At 45.3% G+C, this 18789-nt stretch overlaps 5 protein-coding genes across 30 annotated transcripts in view; 2 read left to right on the top strand and 3 right to left on the bottom strand.

Annotated features, from left to right (window-relative positions):
• LOC100679485 (trypsin-3) overlaps positions 1 to 15750 on the bottom strand; it is a 34289-nt gene extending 18539 nt beyond the window's left edge. The window contains exons 1-2 of the mRNA XM_008206533.3: positions 15687 to 15750; positions 15325 to 15326 (exon numbers count right to left, since the gene is read on the bottom strand). The gene's annotated coding sequence lies outside the window, so the exon portion shown is untranslated. The remainder of the gene's footprint in view (positions 1 to 15324; positions 15327 to 15686) is intronic.
• pHCl (pH-sensitive chloride channel) overlaps positions 1 to 15792 on the bottom strand; it is a 121455-nt gene extending 105663 nt beyond the window's left edge. For 23 of the 25 annotated variants that reach the window (XR_004226479.1, XM_031921722.1, XM_031921742.1 and 20 more), the window contains exons 1-2: positions 15687 to 15743; positions 15325 to 15326 (exon numbers count right to left, since the gene is read on the bottom strand). The gene's annotated coding sequence lies outside the window, so the exon portion shown is untranslated. Of the gene's footprint in view, positions 1 to 15324; positions 15327 to 15686 lie in introns of all 25 variants that reach the window. The other 2 variants (XM_031921731.1, XM_031921728.1) reach the window with 2 other exon arrangements.
• SP17 (serine protease 17) lies at positions 3 to 949 on the bottom strand. Its single transcript, NM_001172603.1, has 2 exons — positions 889 to 949; positions 3 to 810 (listed from the first exon to the last, which is right to left on the bottom strand). The coding sequence occupies exons 1-2, from the start codon at positions 932 to 934 to the stop codon at positions 65 to 67; spliced, it is 792 nt and encodes a 263-aa protein (NP_001166074.1). The 5' UTR covers positions 935 to 949; the 3' UTR covers positions 3 to 64.
• On the top strand, positions 2237 to 3719 carry SP10 (serine protease 10). Of its 2 annotated transcripts, NM_001172578.1 has the most exons (3): positions 2285 to 2346; positions 2422 to 2765; positions 2843 to 3718. In NM_001172578.1, exons 1-3 carry the CDS (start codon positions 2292 to 2294, stop codon positions 3251 to 3253), a joined length of 810 nt encoding a protein of 269 aa, NP_001166049.1. In that variant the 5' UTR covers positions 2285 to 2291; the 3' UTR covers positions 3254 to 3718. The 2 variants fall into 2 exon arrangements, with proteins under 2 accessions (XP_032452528.1, NP_001166049.1); XM_032596637.1 differs by having other exon boundaries at positions 2237 to 2765; positions 2843 to 3719.
• A 1241-nt stretch (positions 15793 to 17033) lies between the features above and the next one.
• LOC100115146 (cell division cycle protein 123 homolog) lies at positions 17034 to 18724 on the top strand. The gene is made up of 6 exons (XM_001599908.5): positions 17034 to 17232; positions 17324 to 17561; positions 17638 to 17742; positions 17811 to 18156; positions 18228 to 18487; positions 18568 to 18724. Exons 2-6 carry the CDS (start codon positions 17340 to 17342, stop codon positions 18613 to 18615), a joined length of 981 nt encoding a protein of 326 aa, XP_001599958.1. The 5' UTR covers positions 17034 to 17232; positions 17324 to 17339; the 3' UTR covers positions 18616 to 18724.
• Positions 18725 to 18789: the final 65 nt, after the last annotated feature.

Raw genomic sequence — 18789 nt, 5'->3', positions numbered from 1 at the left:
CTCATAACGATAGTCAAAATTTATTCCAGCACAGTTTTAAACTTAAAACAGCGAACGTCATTTCTTAAACATTGACATGTTCTTTAATCCAGTCGCGAACTGACGCAATCTCAGTGTATACGCCAGGGTATCCCTTCCTCGCACATCCATTGCCCCATGAGACGATTCCAGCTTGACGTCCAGCAATAACCAGCGGTCCACCAGAGTCACCCTGACAGGTGTCTTTACCACCTGCTGGGAAAGCGGCGCAGATCTGACCATCAGGAATACCTCCGAACATATCTTCGTAGGCCTTGTTACATATGGATTTTGTTACGATGGGAACATCGACGGTCTGCAGAACCTCTGGATGATCTCCATTTTCAATAGTGGTACCCCAGCCGGAAATGGTGGATAGAACACCTCCAATAGCCTCTTCACCCTTCTCGAACAAAGGAACAGGTTGACTAGTCTTGCCGAGCTGAATTGGAGTCTTCAGCTTGAGAACTGCGACGTCGTTGATGGGTATACCCCTCTTAGTTTTCTCGAATTTCTCGTGTCGCACGATCTGGGCAACCTGATGCACCGAACCACCGGATTCCATAATCGAGGTGCCCACTCGAATGGTGACCAAATCGGGTGAGTAACTGGCGCAGTGACCCGCCGTCAAGATGATACTCTCAGATATGATACTGCCACCACAGAAGTGGAATCCATACGCCTGGAGGGATACTTGCCAAGGATGTTCCTCGATACTAGTCTCCCGGCCACCGACGATCCGGCCTTGAGGGAAGAACGGGTTGGGCTTGACATGGCGAGAAATAGGCTCGCCTGGAAAATGAAAATCCGATTTTCAAAATTATAATAATCTATGGATTTTTTGAATATCAAATCGCCAAAAAAACTCACCAACGGCTAAACTCAAAGCTAAAGCTAGTACTGCCACCCGCAACATGTTGTTACTCTATATCGTGTCACCAGTTCGACTTGTCGGAAAATGGAAAACGAGCTGAAATTTATACTCAAAGCAGCAAAGATCGTAGGCTCGATAAGCCGCGTCTAACGCTCCCTTGTAAGTCGGATGAGTTCATCGTCCCACGCACAATGCACTAGCAGCAACAGTCATAGCTGCAGCCAGCTGCAATAATCGTCGGCGAAATTTTTCGCGGATTCGGATATCCTGTGGGAGGGATTATGCCAAGAGATCGACTATAAGTCGGCTTTGCGCAATCGACGTGACGAAGTTCACCTCAGCTAATACTCAGTGTCTTGTCGACTGTTGCTCCTTACAGTTCATGGATTGATTATTCTATCGCTAGACACTTAATTAAATTAATTTTTCACTCTACAGTAGTTTCTCTTAAAATCCAGATTTTTCAATCCTCTTTATTGGTAAAAAAAAGCAAAGAATCTCGACTGCCGGCAAGTGTGTGTTTGTATATTTAGTAAACAAGCTGTGCAGAGGCGTTTCTTTTCTCTGACGCCTAGCCCATCGTGCGCCATCGACGCTGATTTCTCGCAAACCGGGCAAATATTTATTCGACCAAGCCGCAAGCGACGGCCAAGCATCGCCGGCTGTTTGACTTTTAGCAGATTTGCCGTAAAACGGCTGCTGCTACTCTGCCACGAGCTTTTTCGCAAACATCGTTAATTTCCGCTATATGGACCATGACGAGAATGGCTTCTCTGGCCAGTTGGCGAATTTTTTGCGCTCGACATTTTTAACCAGTTGTGGTTATCAGAAGTTAGTTTAGACTGCTCGCACTGTAAATTATTGGAAATTGCGAATCAATGAATTCATGAGAAATTTATTGTAATAGGAAAAATGACTATTGCGATTCAGCCAAAAAGTCGGGCGCCTATCTTTATAATCGATCATAGGAGTCCATTCACGAATGAATGTGTCTACCTTCTCCTCTTATCTCAGCCGAATTCTTGTATAGATATTGTAGTTCATTGTTTCATAGAAAATCGATCGTATCTCGAGACATTGAATAAGACACGAATTCCGACCTACTTTCCCCTAAGAAATACTCTATAATTAATAAATTAAAACAAACTTTTTTTATCGTCTGCGATCAAAACACGCGAAAAAAAATCGACCGTATCCATACTGCAGAGAGATAAAAGACAAATATTTTCTCATTACGTATGAAAGCAGCGCGTGCACTTTTCGATATGGCCCATCCCATATAATCGAGATACAGAGCGCGCAGGGTGTCGCAAGAAGTCCGATAAATCGATGCACCGACTCGTATAAAAAGCCCGGAGAGATGAAGCATCGGAGGAGAGACCACCTCGTTGCCGCCAACATGCTGTCGTCCGTTCTAGTTCTCGCTGTCTCAGCTCTAGTGCTTGTTGTTGAGGGTAAGCCCACGTTCATTTACATAGAGCTGTGTATTTCGTTGAATAAAACACTGATATTTCCTCTTGAATCCACAGCTGACCCGGTGGCTCTGCCGTTAGCTCTGCGTAACCAGCTGAACCCGTTTACACCGCAGGGTCGCATAGTCGGTGGTAAGGATGTGAAGATCGAGGAGGTTCCTTACCAGGTGCTACTCGAGGCTAAAGGTTTTGGTTTCTGCGGTGGAAGTATCATCGCCGAGGACTGGATTCTGACCGCCGGTCACTGCATCGTCTATTCCGATGACTGGGTCAGCGTTCGCGCTGGTACTACGAAGCGTAGCAGTGGTGGAAGTCTTCATAAGGTCGTCAAGTCGATCAGGCATGAGGAGTATGGAGTCAATCGTCATGGGATACCCATTAACGACATCGCTCTGCTCAAGGTTGGTTGCGTTTTTCACGCATGTGTTCACAATCCTCTGAAGTAAAAAATTTACAAAACCACCATATCTAATTTTAGCTGGCCACAAAGCTAGACCTGGACGAAACCCGTCAGCCCATAAGCCTCTTCGAGATCGACGAGGCGGTCGAGGCAGGCGAGCTGAGCGTCATCACAGGCTGGGGTACACTCCGCCAAGGCGGTCGTACCTCCGAGATCCTCCAAACAGTCTCGGTACCAGTCATCTCTCGTCAGGTCTGCAACCAGGCTTACGCAGCCTTTGGCGGTATTCCCGAGGGTCAGATCTGCGCAGCTCATCCCGCTGGTGGTAAGGACGCCTGCCAGGGTGACTCCGGTGGTCCACTGGCAGTTTCTGGTCGTCTCGCCGGAGTCGTGTCGTGGGGTAACGGCTGCGCCCAGAAGGGATACCCAGGAGCCTACACCGAAGTCGCCGCTTTCAGGAAATGGATCAGCGAGAAGACTGGACTGTGAATCGAGTATACTATATAAATAGTTAAGTTGATAGTTTCCGCTTCGGCTCGAGTGTAGAGAAGACTTGCTTCCTCCAGCATATTTCGAATTACAGAGATAACAATGCATATCTCGAGATTAACTCGCTTATCGTTTTCATAACGTCGCTTTTCAAGCACTCGTCCGCACATTCGCTATAGCTACAGCGATAGCTTTAATTTCTAAGGTTGTACACGCTCGGCTAATTATATATGCAAGACGACCGCCTTGCACCGATTGACCAACACGACTACTGTCGTCAGTCGAAACACTGTATCTGTGCGTGACACGATTTTCTTCGCCGTATTAGATATACATATAAATATATTCTCGAAGCCAATGATATTTCAGCGCTGTGGTATGTGTCTAGCACACTACATTATACATGTAATGTATATATTAATGTGAAAGTTTATAACGTAAATAAACCAAGGTTTTTGTCAACGTACACACGACGTTTTTTCAATATTGATTTATCCTATTCTTGACATACGCGCTCGCTGGCGGTTAACAGCGTTGTACGTCCTTTCCGTCGACATTAGCCCATCGGTGAGAGAAAAGAGCTGTTCGAGGAGCGAAAAATGCGAGCTCTCGAGTAAACCAAAAGTCCTTTCGTTCGTCTACATCGAATTTTCATGGAAATAAAGCTGCGCTCGAGATTTTTCACCGTCTTTTCTCTCTTGAGGGAGTTTCGCTGTTCTCGGAAGGCCTGAATCTTTTAGCGATATTTTAGCGTCTTCGTTTTCCACGTAATTGAATAACTCGGAAAAAGTGCCTTTCTAAGAATGTATATTCTGCCGAAGTTCTGAGACAGTAATTTTTACAAAAAAACACAAACCGGTCGTTCTCTGTGCAAAAATAAATTATCGAGGACCTATATATAATAAATATTCGGAGCCCCGTCTCGATACAGCCGATTTACCTAAAAAACCAAGAGGGCAGATACAGAACGTCCGAAAAAAAAGTGGAAGTCCTGCACGTGGAACACATACAAGTTTTTTCTTTTTCCCGAGCGACGTCAAGCTGAGAGTAATGGCCCAGCCTTAAAAGCGCAGCTTCGAAACCCGCGCGCCTGGCTCCTGATAAAGCGCCGATACGTAGTCGAGCCTCTCGAAGGTAAAGAGCCCCAAAAGCGTTTTCTCTCCTTCACTGCGCACTACTGCAACGGCGAAAGAGAGAAACGAGGAAACGCCGCTCGATTGATGTTGCGTCTCGGGGATTCTCTCTCTCCTTTTTCCCGCGGCGGCTTCTATATCTCCGAAGCTTCTGCGCACTTTCGGACTACCGGCGGCATTAGTTCTTGATCGATGGCCCCCATCCATCGATTGGTTAGGAGAAACTTCACACGCGGGAAAGCGGCTAAACCGATCAGCAGCGAGGCTACGACTTTTGGCGGGAAATTTGAAAAGTAAACGATGCTGCTATTCTCGTATACGTGACCGAAAACAAAGCGAGCGTTGCACGTCACGCCGAAAATACGAGCTGAAACTCGGCGTTGTATACAGATATATTATATATAGGTGTAAGAGCGCGTGCACATAAGCGGGGGAGACTATCGGGCAACGACTGCTGCGCGACTAGCTCGTCGATAAGCCGATACAAACCGCCGAGGCCGTCGAGTCGGCTTGTCAATTGTCATATCCTCAAGTGACTCCTCTTCCGTGACTAATGCGCCGTCGTCGACGTCGACGACGGCGGATAACTTCGACCTTCTTTCTCGTATAGTCTTCGAAATCTAATACGTCTTCGCGATTTACAATTGTGATACGCATACGCGTTCCGAGAAATCGGCCCCGTCACACGCTTACCTTACCGCGAGCAGTTGTCTTGCGTCTAGACCAACTACAATACGAGCAGCCGAAAGAAAAGTTGACACAGTTTCAATAAGCAATAAACTGATTTTGACTCCTACGATGTATACACGCGCCGCGACGACGTATAGGCGCGCGCGGAGACTCGGTGCCAAGAAAATCTGGCCTCACGCTGCAGCCGTAGCGGTATTTCACACACAAGTTTCGCCCCTGTGCGCATATAACGTGGACGCGTAAAAATTCTCGCAATTCTCGGCTGATTCATCGGGTCGATTGCTCCAAAAAGGAGCTTTTTTCTCATCGTTATTGCGGAGCCGCGAAAAATTGTAGCTTTAAAATTGCGTTTACGTTAGTTGCTCTGTAAAAAACAAGAAAAACACGACCGAGTGAGTCAGTACACACGCAGTCAGACTTCACGGTGACCCGCAGGCATCGATCGCGTGCACCTCTCCCCCCTTACCCCCTTCTCACTCCTAAATCACTCTTCGCGCGCAGCGCACGTTATTATACGCTCGCACACTGGCGACTCGTTAGTGCGCCGCGGCTATATGCTTATCTATGTTTGTGTGCATATGTGTGGGTAATGTACCTGTGCGAGAGCCCCGGCGAAATTCCGCTGCACGCGCGACCTTGGGGACACACTCGCGTCGGCGTCGCAACGGCTCGGGAGCTTTATTTCAAGATCGCGCACTCGTATACATGGGGGTGTGTTGTATTATTTTTTTCTTCGAATTCGACGATCGAGTGTGATCTATTTATAAATTTCCTCGTCACAGACACTTGGTGCAGTAGCATCCCCCGTCGATACCACGTATAGGCAGTCGGCCAAACTCTCTCTCTCTCTCTCTCTCTCTCTCTCTCTCTCTCTCTCTCTCTCTCTCTCTCTCTCTCGCACGCAAACGACGCCACCACCGCATCGAGGAATTGCGAAAGCACACACACGGTATGCCGATTCCGCGTGCAGCGCAAAATTATGCGCCTATGCCGACGACGAGCACTGCTATATACTACTGCTCGACCTTGTAACCGTTTCTACCAGCCCAACCGGCTTTTATTCTTCTTGCCTATACACTCTTCCCATCGTTATACACGTCGGCGCGGGGCTAGCTCGCGCACGCGAGAAAGAGAGAGGGTTATAAGTGTATCGCGTTTTTCAGAATATAATACAACCCCAGAAACGTTATGCATATGTACACATCAAGCTAATTAAGGGAGGCTACAACCGTGTGTGGCCTTAATTGCGACCGTGTGTGTTTGTGTAAGCTCGTCGTCGCGACGTTAAACTATGTTGCCTTGAAATGTATAAATTGTCTCCGTTAGCCGCGGGTGAAAGTACAATTAAGAACTTACGTGCCCGCTTATGTCTCGCAGTTATTTTTACCCCTACGTATGCCATCGCTTCGGCCAGACGCTCGTGTGTGTATAACGAGCTCTTCTGGATGCGTTTGGTGTGTGCACTTACGACTGAACGAAAAAGGATTACTATATTGTTGTGTATAAATGTATAATAAGCATATATATATATATATATATATATATATATATATATATATATATATATATATACACGTATGTGTTTGTGTGCGACGCTTCAATGAGGACGAGTCGATGGATTATTTTTAGAGCAAGGCGACAGGTGCAGGAATTAACGATCCATGGCGACGAACGAGGTCGATCGATCTGTCTCTCCCCGCGATCGACAAAAGGAAATTCCGAGTAGCTCCGACACCTTCGCTACCACGAGCTCTCGCGCGTGTTTACACGTTACACTGTTGCCCTTTCTTTTTATAGAACCAACCGTACACTTCGTCCTTTAATTGTGTGCTTTCTGATTCGAGAGAATGTAAAAATTGAAAACGCAATATTCCAATTCTCAAGGGTTCAAACGTGCATAATATACGTACAAAATAAATCGTTTGTGCATTCCGCAAAAATACGCACGACTGCAGCTCGAGGAAAGCACACATATACGTGGTACCACTATTTCACGCCTCGACGCTGCCGAGAGAGGGAGAGAGAGAGAGAGCTATACATCGCGGAGACGTGTACACGCAGTGCGGTCGCGAAATTCCCTGTACTTTTTTCTCCTCCCCTACTGCCAGCTTCCACCACTTCGAGCTTTACTTCTGATCTTACCGTGTGCCATGAAAAAAAGCTTTCGTCGCTTTCAAAAGAGACCGGAGCAATTTATTGTCCCGCTTGTAAATTGTAAAAATTGATAAAATAGAACTATCGATTTTCTATTTTTCCACATCAAGCTCGGTGTGTATATAAAGATGAAAATCGAGCGGAACGAGCTCGGCTGCAGAAAAAGCATCCGCGCGCGAGAGGGAGAAGGTAATTCCGCGACGCTTTTTCCGTCAAGAAGCTTTTTCTCTTTCTCACCCACGCCGCACGCCGAGAGAAAAACAAGACGAGCGAAGTTGCTCGAGGCGAAATTGCCTGCGAGCTCGGGTACGTACACACACACGCCGAAAACTTGCATCGCGAATTTTCTCCCTTTTCTTTCGACAAACGCGGAAGTTTCTCTCGCACGCGCGGAAATCGACGATTCGAGAGACCAGCAACTCTGTACACATAGAGCCATTAATGCAGACATTTGCCATATCCTGTAAATATGTATTTATTCTGTTACTTTTACCGCATCTTGTAACTTTCTTTTACTTGTAATTTTTCTTTTACCCTATGGGCTTTTAGGACCTGAAATAAATATCTATTATATCTATACACACAGCAACACATCGCTGTAATCGTACATAATTGTGCTTCCTATCTCTCTCGAAGTCTTGCGGCTTCGCCGACCCCGAAGTTTATCGACGTCGCGAGCGAGCAGATGGCTTTGTTCGCCTTGTACTTGAACATCCGGATGGTCGGATTAATCATCGCCGCCGAGAGTTTTTCGCGTTTCCTATATAACTTTCTTTCCTTCGCGATGCTCGAAACGGAATAAAACAGCGCCTATATGTCGGACTGGACTTGTTAGCGCTTAATTACGTGGAACGAGAGTAGTATAGGTGCCAACTGCTGCTCTCAGGAATTCGAAAGCCAGCATCGGTGTGTGCGTGTGTTTGTAGGTCCGCTGGTCGCGCGTTTGTAATTTGCGTATGAATATGCAAAGCGCGACAGAGAGAGGGGGGAGAGAGAGAGAGAGAGAGAGAGAGAGAGAGAGAGAGAGAGAGAGGAGAGAGACCATCCGGAGTTGGACTGGCTGAACACGCGCTGGATAATTGAGCGGCTGGCGAGAGTCTAGTGGAGTTTTTATACTCGCACAGATGGGAAGAAGGGAGAGTAGTTTTTGAAGGGTTACGAGGTGAATATTTAATTTTCAACTGTTATGAAGACGTATGCCGATGAGATAGGTACGAGGTTTTTTTCAAGTAAAATAACGAACGCAGATTATCTTTTCTAAATGGTATAAACTTACTACCAATAAGAAATCTATGTGGACGGAAATAAAAACTAAACAGCAGAGTTTTGGCATAGGTGACATATACACCTCTATTTATATATTCCGAGCGCAGATTCTGCTGAGGGAAGCCAGAAAGTGCCTACGCGCCACCTATCGCCGCTAGCTGGGAACCAAAAGGTTCAAGTGGTGAGAGAGAAAGAGAGGACAGTCCAAAAGGGATACGTTTCACTACATCTGAGTTCACATGGTCATCATCAATCGAGGTAAGTACGCCTCGTTTTTCATCCACGCAGTGAATTTACCAACTTTTGAATCAAGCCGAAAACGCTTAAATCATTCCGCATCATTATTACACGATAAACGAAGCAATTTCGCGCTAAATCGAGAAAGTTCAAATTAATCGGGTAAATTCCCTCCACCTAAACCGTCGAACTCGAAGCATCCATAAAAAGCTTACCGCGAGAATTTCCCCTCCTATTTCACGCGAGCGAGAATCTAAGCTGATCCCCCCCCCCTCCCACCCACTCGTCTATGGGTGACGAAAATTTCGCGCGCGATTTGCGCCACCTCGTTCATTCCGGCGTCGAATTAAATCGCCGGATAATCGCTCGGGGGATATAGAGCATCTCCATCCTTGAGTGTTGGGATTCCGTTTTATCTCTTGCGGCTAAAACTATGATTTAACGGGGCCGTCGCCGCGCGTCCTTTTTCGGGAAAGTTAAGCAGCGTTATACGCTCTCGCACGTTACATCGAAGTGAAAAATAAGCGGGAGTGTGTTTAAAAAAAAAATCAGCGGGATGATGTAAAAAAGGAAGAAAAACGAGAACGCGCTGTAATCGATTATAATTACGATGCAAAAAAAAGTCGACGACGACGGCTACACGTGTGAAAAAAACAAAGGCGTAATAATAAGCGGCCTCTCTGTGCGCCTATATCGGTAACATTGAACTTTATCGACTCGTTCGAGAGTGTGCGTTTTATTTTTATCTGTGCAAGTGTGCGTGTGTGCATATATTTCCCGATGAAAAATTCAAGAAAAAGCCATTTTGCTAAAACGATGCCGGCCGCTCGCGGAGAGAATTACGATGCGTACGTGCGAGAGTGTGCACGCGTGGAGACACGCGACTATTATTCTCCGCACGGCTAGCTCTCGTTATGCAAATGTATGTGGTGCAGTTCGTGCGAGATAGTATTAATAAAACGACCTTTTCTATAAATACGAGGGCTTATTAATAGAAAGTTTCTCCCGATAGGCCTGCTATGTGTGTTGCATACAGTCGAGAATTCTTTTTTATATTATATCATACAAAAAATTACTTTACTTACGAACAATCCGCCGTAGCAGGGTTTACTCACCGCTGAAACAAAAAGAGTAAAATTTGTATTTTCAACTGGAATGCGAAGAACGTTGATTAAATATCCAAAGCGTCGAAAAATCTAAAAAGCTTCGTTAAACTCAATTAAAATTGTTCGACCTTTTCTCTCTCTCTCTCTCTCTCTCTCTCTTTCTTTCAAAAACAATCAATCAATCCGCGCGCGCAAACGAGCCGGCGGCGGCAACGTTCGCAGGCAGGATATATCAGTAGTAAGAGTCCGGCTCCTGGCAGTCGGCTCGGCGCAGTGAAGCCGTGAAATCGAGTTAATCGATTTTCGGGGGCGCATGCATACCCATACCGTCGTCTTTGACGTTCTTTACATGTACGAGCGCATACGTCTCGTGTGTGTGCCAGAGGCTAGATAAACGGAGAGCGAGACTTTGAGGAATTGTGATTGGAATTAGCGAAACTAGCTACATATTGATCGTTAATTGTATTTTATTTAAAAAATATCGAAGAATTAATTAATTTCACGGGAGATATAACGCGTGGGGTTATAATTCCTCGTAATGTACAGTCTCGCATTAATTCAAAGTATATCATTAATTTAACGCGCGTGACCTCGATATTATCGTGCGCGCAAGTTTCTCTCTCTCTCTCTCCCTCTCTCTCTCTCTCTCTCTCGCACTCACAGAGACAAAAGAGAAAGAGCGACTCTAACAAGCGCGAGGATCGCGGACCCTTTTTGTAAGGAATTTATCGTTATCCTGCGCGTGTGTGTGATGTATACGACCAATCGATGTCGTGTACGTGTTCTTCGTATTTTTTTCCGAACAGCCGTAAAAACTGATATCGATATATGAACGCATACACGTGCGTAGCTGCATGTATGGTCCGTTTAGTTTTTTATTGAATGGCGGTGAGGAATGTGTATTAATTTTTCTGCGCTATATGCGCTGCGATGAATTTATAGTACCAGCAGCGTGTGTTTTGTTTCGCTAAATGAATTTTTACCGGCCGTTCGCAAAAGCCGTCAGCGGCGAAACAGTGTTACGCGCCGCTGACGGCTTTTATAGTGCGTCTCTACTAATTTCGACGGAGTATATTGCGAACTGACTTTTTTCAGGAAAAAAAAAATATGTGTACTTTTAATTTTTTCGAAATAAACGAATACTCGCTTCATCGAACGCCGTCGCGTTCCTAATACGGAGTACAATGGACAGCTGAAAAAATTTCTTTTTTAAATCTCGTATCGTCGCTCGAAATCGAGTCACGCTGCGCTCTCGAAAATGCTAATCCGAAGCGCATAGCTCAAGCCCTCGTCACTGTCGGCAACGGCGGCGGCCGTGGCCTAGGCTCTGGTGTATCCCGCGATCTCCTCTCTCTCTCTCTCTCTCTCTCTCTCTCTCTCTCTCTCTCTCTCTCTCTCTCTTGAGTTGCGCAACGCGGCTCTACCTACTATACACTACTCGGCCGGGAAAAGCTCGCGGGGAAAGCACACACCACCGAGCTGCGGCGCGCCGTCTAACAATAGAAACGCAACGCGTTGCCATTGACACACTGCGCGCGCGCTCAACTCTCGAGTGTGTGTGTGTGTGTGTGTGTGTATGTGGCACAACACGCTACTCGTGGTGCGCTGTGGCATTGTTTTCAATTAGCAGCTGAGAGATAATTTCGAGAAAATGGATTTTTCTTTCTTTTGCGGGCAAAGATCGCTTTGTTTCAAAACAGCGCGAGCTTCTGAAGTGTGCTTTGGAAATTTTGTCAGCGGTAGCAGGAGATCGCAGCACAACACGGAACTCTCTCCAGTATTATAGAGCGAAAGTTGTGTGTGTATAGTCAGCTGAGTTGAGCTGCTGCTGCTACTGCCTCGAGCATATCTGTGTCGAGTCAAAGCGCGCGCGCGCGCGCGCGAGAGAGAGAGAGAGAGAGAGAGAGAGAGAGAGAGAGAGAGAGAGCAGTGACGCCTAAATAAGAATTTTCAAGCCGTATAATACACGCGGAGCTCTCTGCTTTATTCACTCTGCCCCCCCCCCCCCGGGGCCAAAGGGCACGAAATGTAAACTCATTTTGCGCGCACGGCCTCTGGCTTTTGTGTACGTACGATGTGAAAGGAGAAAAAAGCCTTGTATAATTACTCGTCGTTGTACTTATTACCGCGATAAGTTCACCGAGAGAGAAAAACTTGAAACGCGCGAGGGAGATATTAATCGCACCAGGCCAACCGCGCGCAATTACTTTGCTCAACGCGCTTAGCAAACAAGAGCATCAAGAGCTTGCGCGCGAATTCATTTTCATCAGCGTCGTCGGGGCGGCTTTTTTTCTCTTTCTCTCTCATCTTACTCTCCCACACAGGCAGTCGGCGGGCCGGACAAGTTAATGCTGCCGCGGGCGCGTATACCCGAATCTCATTACCTCGAAATGGGAGGGGGAAAAATAGCCGCTACTCTGCGTATAAATTCCAATGAGAAAAGCTTGAAAATTTTACGACCACGATTTACAAAACCCTACTCGCGTGTGATAGTCCACTAACGAACGTAGCGTAAAATAATGCCATTGCACATTTTGTACGAAAAGAGAGAGAAAAATAGAGAATAATTTCATCAGCAGTAGTAGTAGTAGTAGTAGTAGTAGTAGTAGTAGTGCGGCAGACGCGAGAAATTCGCGTACGACTGTACACTTTCCAGGCCCCCTTTTCTGACTTACGGCCGCTTAAACTTTCAGACGCGTTCGACCGGCTGATTTAAGAGAGGCCAAGTTTCCCGCGCGCGCCACTGCCGCCGCTGCCGACGTATATTTCAATGCTCCGCGTGGCTGATTACTCGCCCTCGTCATTTTTGAAATTCCGAAGGGAGTTTGCTTTTGCACTCGCCAGAGAAAGAGAGATAGAAGACTATTAGGTTTTTATAAGCGACGAGAAAGAGAGAGAGAGAGAGAGAGAGCGGGTGAACTGCTTTGGAATTTTCATCGGCCTCTCTCTCTCTCTCTCTGTATAACTACTCAATTTTATTAGGTGATAAAGATGAGAGTCTATCTATTCGTTTATTTTTTTATCGACTTTAGAGAGCGTGAGATTAAAAGAATTACCCTGAGAAACTAAGAAAACTAATTTCATTGAAGCAATAACCCGGTTACTTATTAATTTCCAATAGCGGTACACAAAGCTCAATATTTGCAGCCGCAAGTTTCTTCTTAAATTCGAAAACTTAGAGCGACTGCAGAGCGTTGCTGGAGCGCAGAGGTATACTTTTTAATATTCTCTCCGTCAGAAACACGCCAACTTGGACGGCTTGTTCGCCCAATTCAATTCCAGTTTTTATGCGCGCGGATATATCCATTCCACAAAAAAAATTTACATCAATCATCGTGTTTTCGAATTTCGTCTCACTCGCTGCATCTGACGCTCGTGTCATCACCTCGCGTAACTATTCTTTCCCTGTTTTTGTGCTCGATCGTATAAACTGCAAAGTCGAACGCAGCGCGTTCGTAAAGTTCGGATCGTTTACGAGAATTTAATATTCTTTTCAGCCAGTTGGGCTTAAGACTAAAAATAGTCTTAGCAACAAAGAGAGAGAAATAGGCGACGAGACTTGCGAATTCGGGACCTTTTTTCAAGGTCCGCTGCCTGTGTTCGGCTGCTCTAAAATAATATTTGCATCAGCGGAATTCCGAAAACAAAGCTACTCGAAATTCGAGCCGTGCTAAAGCGCAGTATTTTATATCAGCCGAGAGAAATGTTAACAAATATTTACCGTTTCAGCTGCAAGCTCTCTGTTTCTAACAACGCTAAAATATCGCTCGACGAAAGAGAGTGCATCATTTGTCATCCGAGTTATTAGCGCCGTACCTGTGTTTTCCCCCGTTTTAGGCGAATTATAAAAAAAAGGTTATATTCTCGTTTGCAAACGAGACGCTAATGTAGGTTGCAGTTTCGAGCAGCTACGAAATAGAAGTAGCCGCGTGTTCTCCTCGTAAAGCATTATTTTAATGTAAAAAAAAACTTTCCTCCCCCTCCTCGTCGAAAATATTCTCCAAGAAACATGCACGACGATAACGATCCGCGTACAGCCCCTTTAAATGCTCGCAACAACATCACGAGAGAGGAAGACGAGCACAATTAGCTCGAGAGAAAAAAAGCTCTGAAATTTTGAGAGCCACTCCGTCTCGGGACACATCACGGAGAGACGCACTGTATAAAAACTTCCGTTACAGTATACTTACAGCCGCAAAGTAAAAAGTTTCGGCAATGCGCGTAATGCAGCCGCTGAGGAACTATTTCTCCTCTCGGCGTTTAATTTTCCTGAAAGACTCTTTCAATTTGTCATACGCGTTGAATTGCGGAGAAAATTCAAAAATTATGCCGTGTAATTTTCGAACGACGTTGATGTATCGCGCGTGTATTTAAATTCGCAAAATTTATACCCCGACTGCAGCACAACACACACACACACACAGGGATGCAAAATGCGAGCGATGAATCAGCCGCTGTTTTAAAAGTCAAAAGTCGGCTACGTAATGTGCACTATAGAGGATGCGGATGGAGAGTCTATAGCTAATTATTAAGTGGACGAAGACGAATAATACATTTTTACATATCTCTGTATCACACAGAAGCGAGTGAAGACCAGCCCTTTGTCATTCGAAAATGTCGTCGGACAAGGTCCCATTGATGTAAAAAAGAGAGACGAGGACAAGATCTAAGACTATACCCGCCGGGAGTCAAAGGAAGCTGCAGTGCATTGTCTCATTGTGAGCCGATGAAGCGACCCTCTCTCTCTCTCTCTCTCTCTCTCTCTCTCTCTCTCTCTCTCTCTCTCTCTATCGCGTGTATGTAGTCGATGCTGAAAGGAGCTTCGCCGAGTTCAAAGGAAACCGCCGCCGACGGATACGCTATCGGCCGACGCCGGAAGAAACCGCAGGCACAGAGAGAGAAAGAGAGAGAGAGAGAGAGAGACGTAATATATATATATATATATATATATTCCAAGCAGGTTATATTGTCTCAGGATTAGCTAGATTGGCTGCGGCTGAATCCGCGCGCGTGTGGGTTCGATCGATTCCCAAAATGTCAAGCGTACGCGTAACTTACGTGTAGATACATGTATATACGTGAGAGAGAGAGAGAGAGAGAGAAAGCCTGTCTGACCGCAGCCGAGCTCACTCCACTTGGAAGCCATCCCGCTGTTAAGCTGTTATCGTGTGTACACCGGTCCTAAACGTTCATTGACTAGGCCTACACTTAATCACCTGCTGAGCTGAGAAGATCCTTGAACGTATTGCGCCGCGCGTAAAGAGGCGTCTTTGCTCCTTACACTCATTACTACTGGGTGTGATGCGAGTAACAAAGCAGCGATCGGCTAACGCGAAGTGTCAACCCTAACCCCGTACGCGACTTCCGCATGAAAATCCATGGGCATACCTACGCGTAGAGAAATCGTCATTAGTACTAGTGCACTTGTGCGTCGCCTCTTGCTATTACGGGACAATCGGTGTCACGGGCGATCCGGCCGAAAAACCGCTGGCAGTGGCTCAACTGCAGTATACACCTCCTCTCGAGACTTTCTCGCGAGAAAGATTCGTCTCTCGTATATATACACTCAGTTTACACTCTGTATTGTTGTGTTCCTTTCTCATCCTAAACGCGCGCGATGTAACCTAGAAAATGTATTACCGATAACTTGAGAAAAAGATCGAAGAATCGCTCGACACGAAAAACGACTTTGTATACCCACACACACGCGTCTCTAACGTTCTATTCATATCGCTGCGAAAGAGAGCGCAGTTTTTCGCCTTTTTTTCCCTAGCGTTTATTTTCGTACACACGAGACACACACACACGCACACGCACACGCACACGCACACACACACAGGCACTCACCGTTCGACGCTGCGCCGCCGCTGCTCTGATGTTCGCCGCCTCCGCTGAAGTTCTCACTCTTCGCTGCAGCGTCGTTGCTTCTCTCCTTTCTCCTTACATTTCGAGGAAAAAAAATGCGTAGCTACCGCAGGTGGTGCCTAACCGATCGGGCCTCTGTCCTCCCGCACCGCACAACACACACGGCGTATGGGATAGGTCAGATGATATCGGTTCGCACTTCTACCGCACTGTACATGCATTCACACCGGTGACATCTCCGAGCTGCACTGATCTCCGCGCGATGTACCTTTTTCTCCGGGAAAAAAGAACGAAGACACCTGTCCGTTATACCTATGTATGTACTATACGGAGACACCAGAAGAGGGATAGGAGCTAAAGACGCGCGAACGTGCGTATACCTGCGTGTATACTTATACGAAGGAACAAAAGAGAAAGAGAGAATGAGAGAGAAGAAACTCGGACGCTGCGACAGGCTTCGCGGCGAGTCTCGCACTGAGGGGTTGGGGCGTCCAACAGCGCCGCTACGCGATGAGACTCGCGCAGTCGCGACCGGCGACGCCACCCCTCGTCGAGCTCACTGACTAGCAGCAGCTCTCGTCAGGGCATGTCGAGAATTTTTCGCTTCTTTTCGCAGCGCGACTTGATTTTTCTTGGCGAAGGATCGAACGATTATTTTTTCCGTTTTCCTTGAAATGCGGAGCGCGTATTTTGGGTTTCGTAACGTGCAGTCAGTGCGACGATTAGCGATCGTTAGCGAGCGAGGCTTGTGTGGCCGTGTGTGTATGGTACGCTGTGCAGTCTCTGTGGGATAAATGCTCTCAATTGCAACCGATTAGAGTACTTGAAAAAGCTGTTAGAACTATGCGCGCAATTGAAGAGCGTCTATTGGCTTTGCGAGCGATATTCGCCGCATCGGTTTTAATCCGATTGAGAGGAGAGACCCTGATGCGCGATCTCTAGGCTGCATGATGTCACCTTTGTTTGAAATTCATTTTTCCGCGAAAAAGTGTTAACTTTAAGTTTAAGTTTTAGTTTCGTCGTCGGAGAGCTGTAATCGGGACTGAGGATTCGACTTTATTTATTACACGATTTATACCGTTAATAATTCGCGAATCGCTAGTTTGAATGCGGAAATGAACTAGGATGTCCAGTGGATATATTATGAGCCCAAGCAATGTTAACATTGTATACCTATATAGGTTGATATGTGTGTGTCTGTATATATATATATATATACACATAGGTATCAAAGTTCGTTAGAGTTCTAGAGACTGGAACCTCGAGTGCTGCCAACAAACCAAACGTACCTATAGGTCGTCAAAGTCCCTGCTGCCGCTACATCAGTTGCGTGCGCTGTCGTCTGTTTCTACTTAAACATGTTGTTTTCGTTTTGAATGATCAGTTGTCGAATTTCGCTTGTCTCGATCGTGTCAACAAATAACTACTGACATTGCGTGTAGATTTGATCGGTAGAATAAGCTGCCTACTGGAAAGAAATACAAATACTCGACGCTACATTTGAAATGCCTTATACTTGTCACTGCTGGTAATGAAAATATCTAACCGTTCCAGGTTATGTGTTATTATTAATTTTTTATTTACTCTATTCGATATTTTATTGTATGTTTACGTTTTAGATCACTTGGTACAACGATGAAGACAGAAAATTCACAAGTTCAGTGCTCGTTCTGCAATTGGTACCCGTTGTTCAGCAAAAATGCCTTGGAAGCTGTGACACTGCCACTGCCAGTGGAAGTCTGCAAGTACCTGGAACACGATGCATTTCTACTGCCAGTAGAGGCCACGAGCAGTGGTCTACCAAGCAATTCCGAGTGGTCTGATGGCTCTGCTGTAAATCACGACGAGTCTGATCAAGTAAGTTATGTTTGGCTTTGTGAGAAACTACTACAAGTAGAATCTACTTCTTGAATAAACTTTTTTGCCGATATAGGAGTCAGAGGAACAGCCAACATTCCCAGATTTTAGTCGACAGATCCAAGAAGTAATAGATGATTTTGGTGCAGTATTCGTAAAATCAAACTGGAGTACACCATCGGTAATAAACACCTGCACTTTATTTGCATAAAATATTATTCAAATCTGATAAACGTATTGTGTCAACAGGATGCAACGTGGGTAGCAGCAACAAAAACATTAAAGTGCAACTCCCTAGAAGATGTGTACTTACTCCTAAAGAGCTCGGACAGAATATCGCACGATTTAAGCAGTATAAAGAACAGTAACAATAAAGACAGTCCTCTAACTCCATGTTTGGTACTCAAAAGATGGAGGGACATAGATCCTTGTACAGAATTTCGCTGCTTTGTTGTAAATAAGGAACTAGTTGGCATCTGTCAGAGAGATATTTCACAGTACTACAGGCATATAGAGAATGAAAAATATGACATTCAAAGAGACATAAAAAGTTTGTTTATGGAGAAGATAAAAGATAAATTTTCAGTTGATAATTGTTCGTAAATTCAAATTTATTATTTTTAAATTCCCATATATTTGCATCATAAGTATTGTTATTTTTGTTAGATTCATTCGATGTAATCCGGTACAAAAAAGACAAAGTAAAAATAGTAGATTTTGGACTACTGAACGAGAGCGTCACAAAAGGTACCCTTTTCACTCTTGAGGAACTTCAGAGTGAAGTACCAGAAGCTCCAGAGTTCAGATTTATAGCTGAAGATATGGGAATCCAGCCAAAAACTACCAGGCACTTTTGTATACCGCAAGAAGTAAATGAATTCTTCCAAGCCACTGGAGGAATGTCAGTAATAGACGCCATTCGAAAAGTGTGTAAACCGAATTTAACTACTATTAACAACGTTCGAAAAGTCAATTAATACTTAGGACAATTTACAATTTTTTTCAGGAAGTGGAAGAACAGGGAAGGTTAAGCAATGACGACCAGAATGACTAATAAATCTACGAAGAAATCCATGTTTTAAATACAGAACTTTCATTTTTATTCTGCCAATACCCTCTTGTTTTTCTATTATTACATTACATAAAACGATTAAACACTATAATCTATCGCTTGAAAGAATTATCATATAATATTGCAATATTCATCGAGTCGTCGATCTCAATTTTT

Source organism: Nasonia vitripennis, chromosome 1 (assembly GCF_009193385.2).
Source record: "Nasonia vitripennis strain AsymCx chromosome 1, Nvit_psr_1.1, whole genome shotgun sequence".
In the NCBI taxonomy this organism is placed as follows: Eukaryota; Metazoa; Arthropoda; class Insecta; order Hymenoptera; family Pteromalidae; genus Nasonia; species Nasonia vitripennis.
The sequence above is the reverse complement of the archived record's forward strand: the minus strand, read 5'-3'. Positions and strand labels throughout refer to the sequence as shown.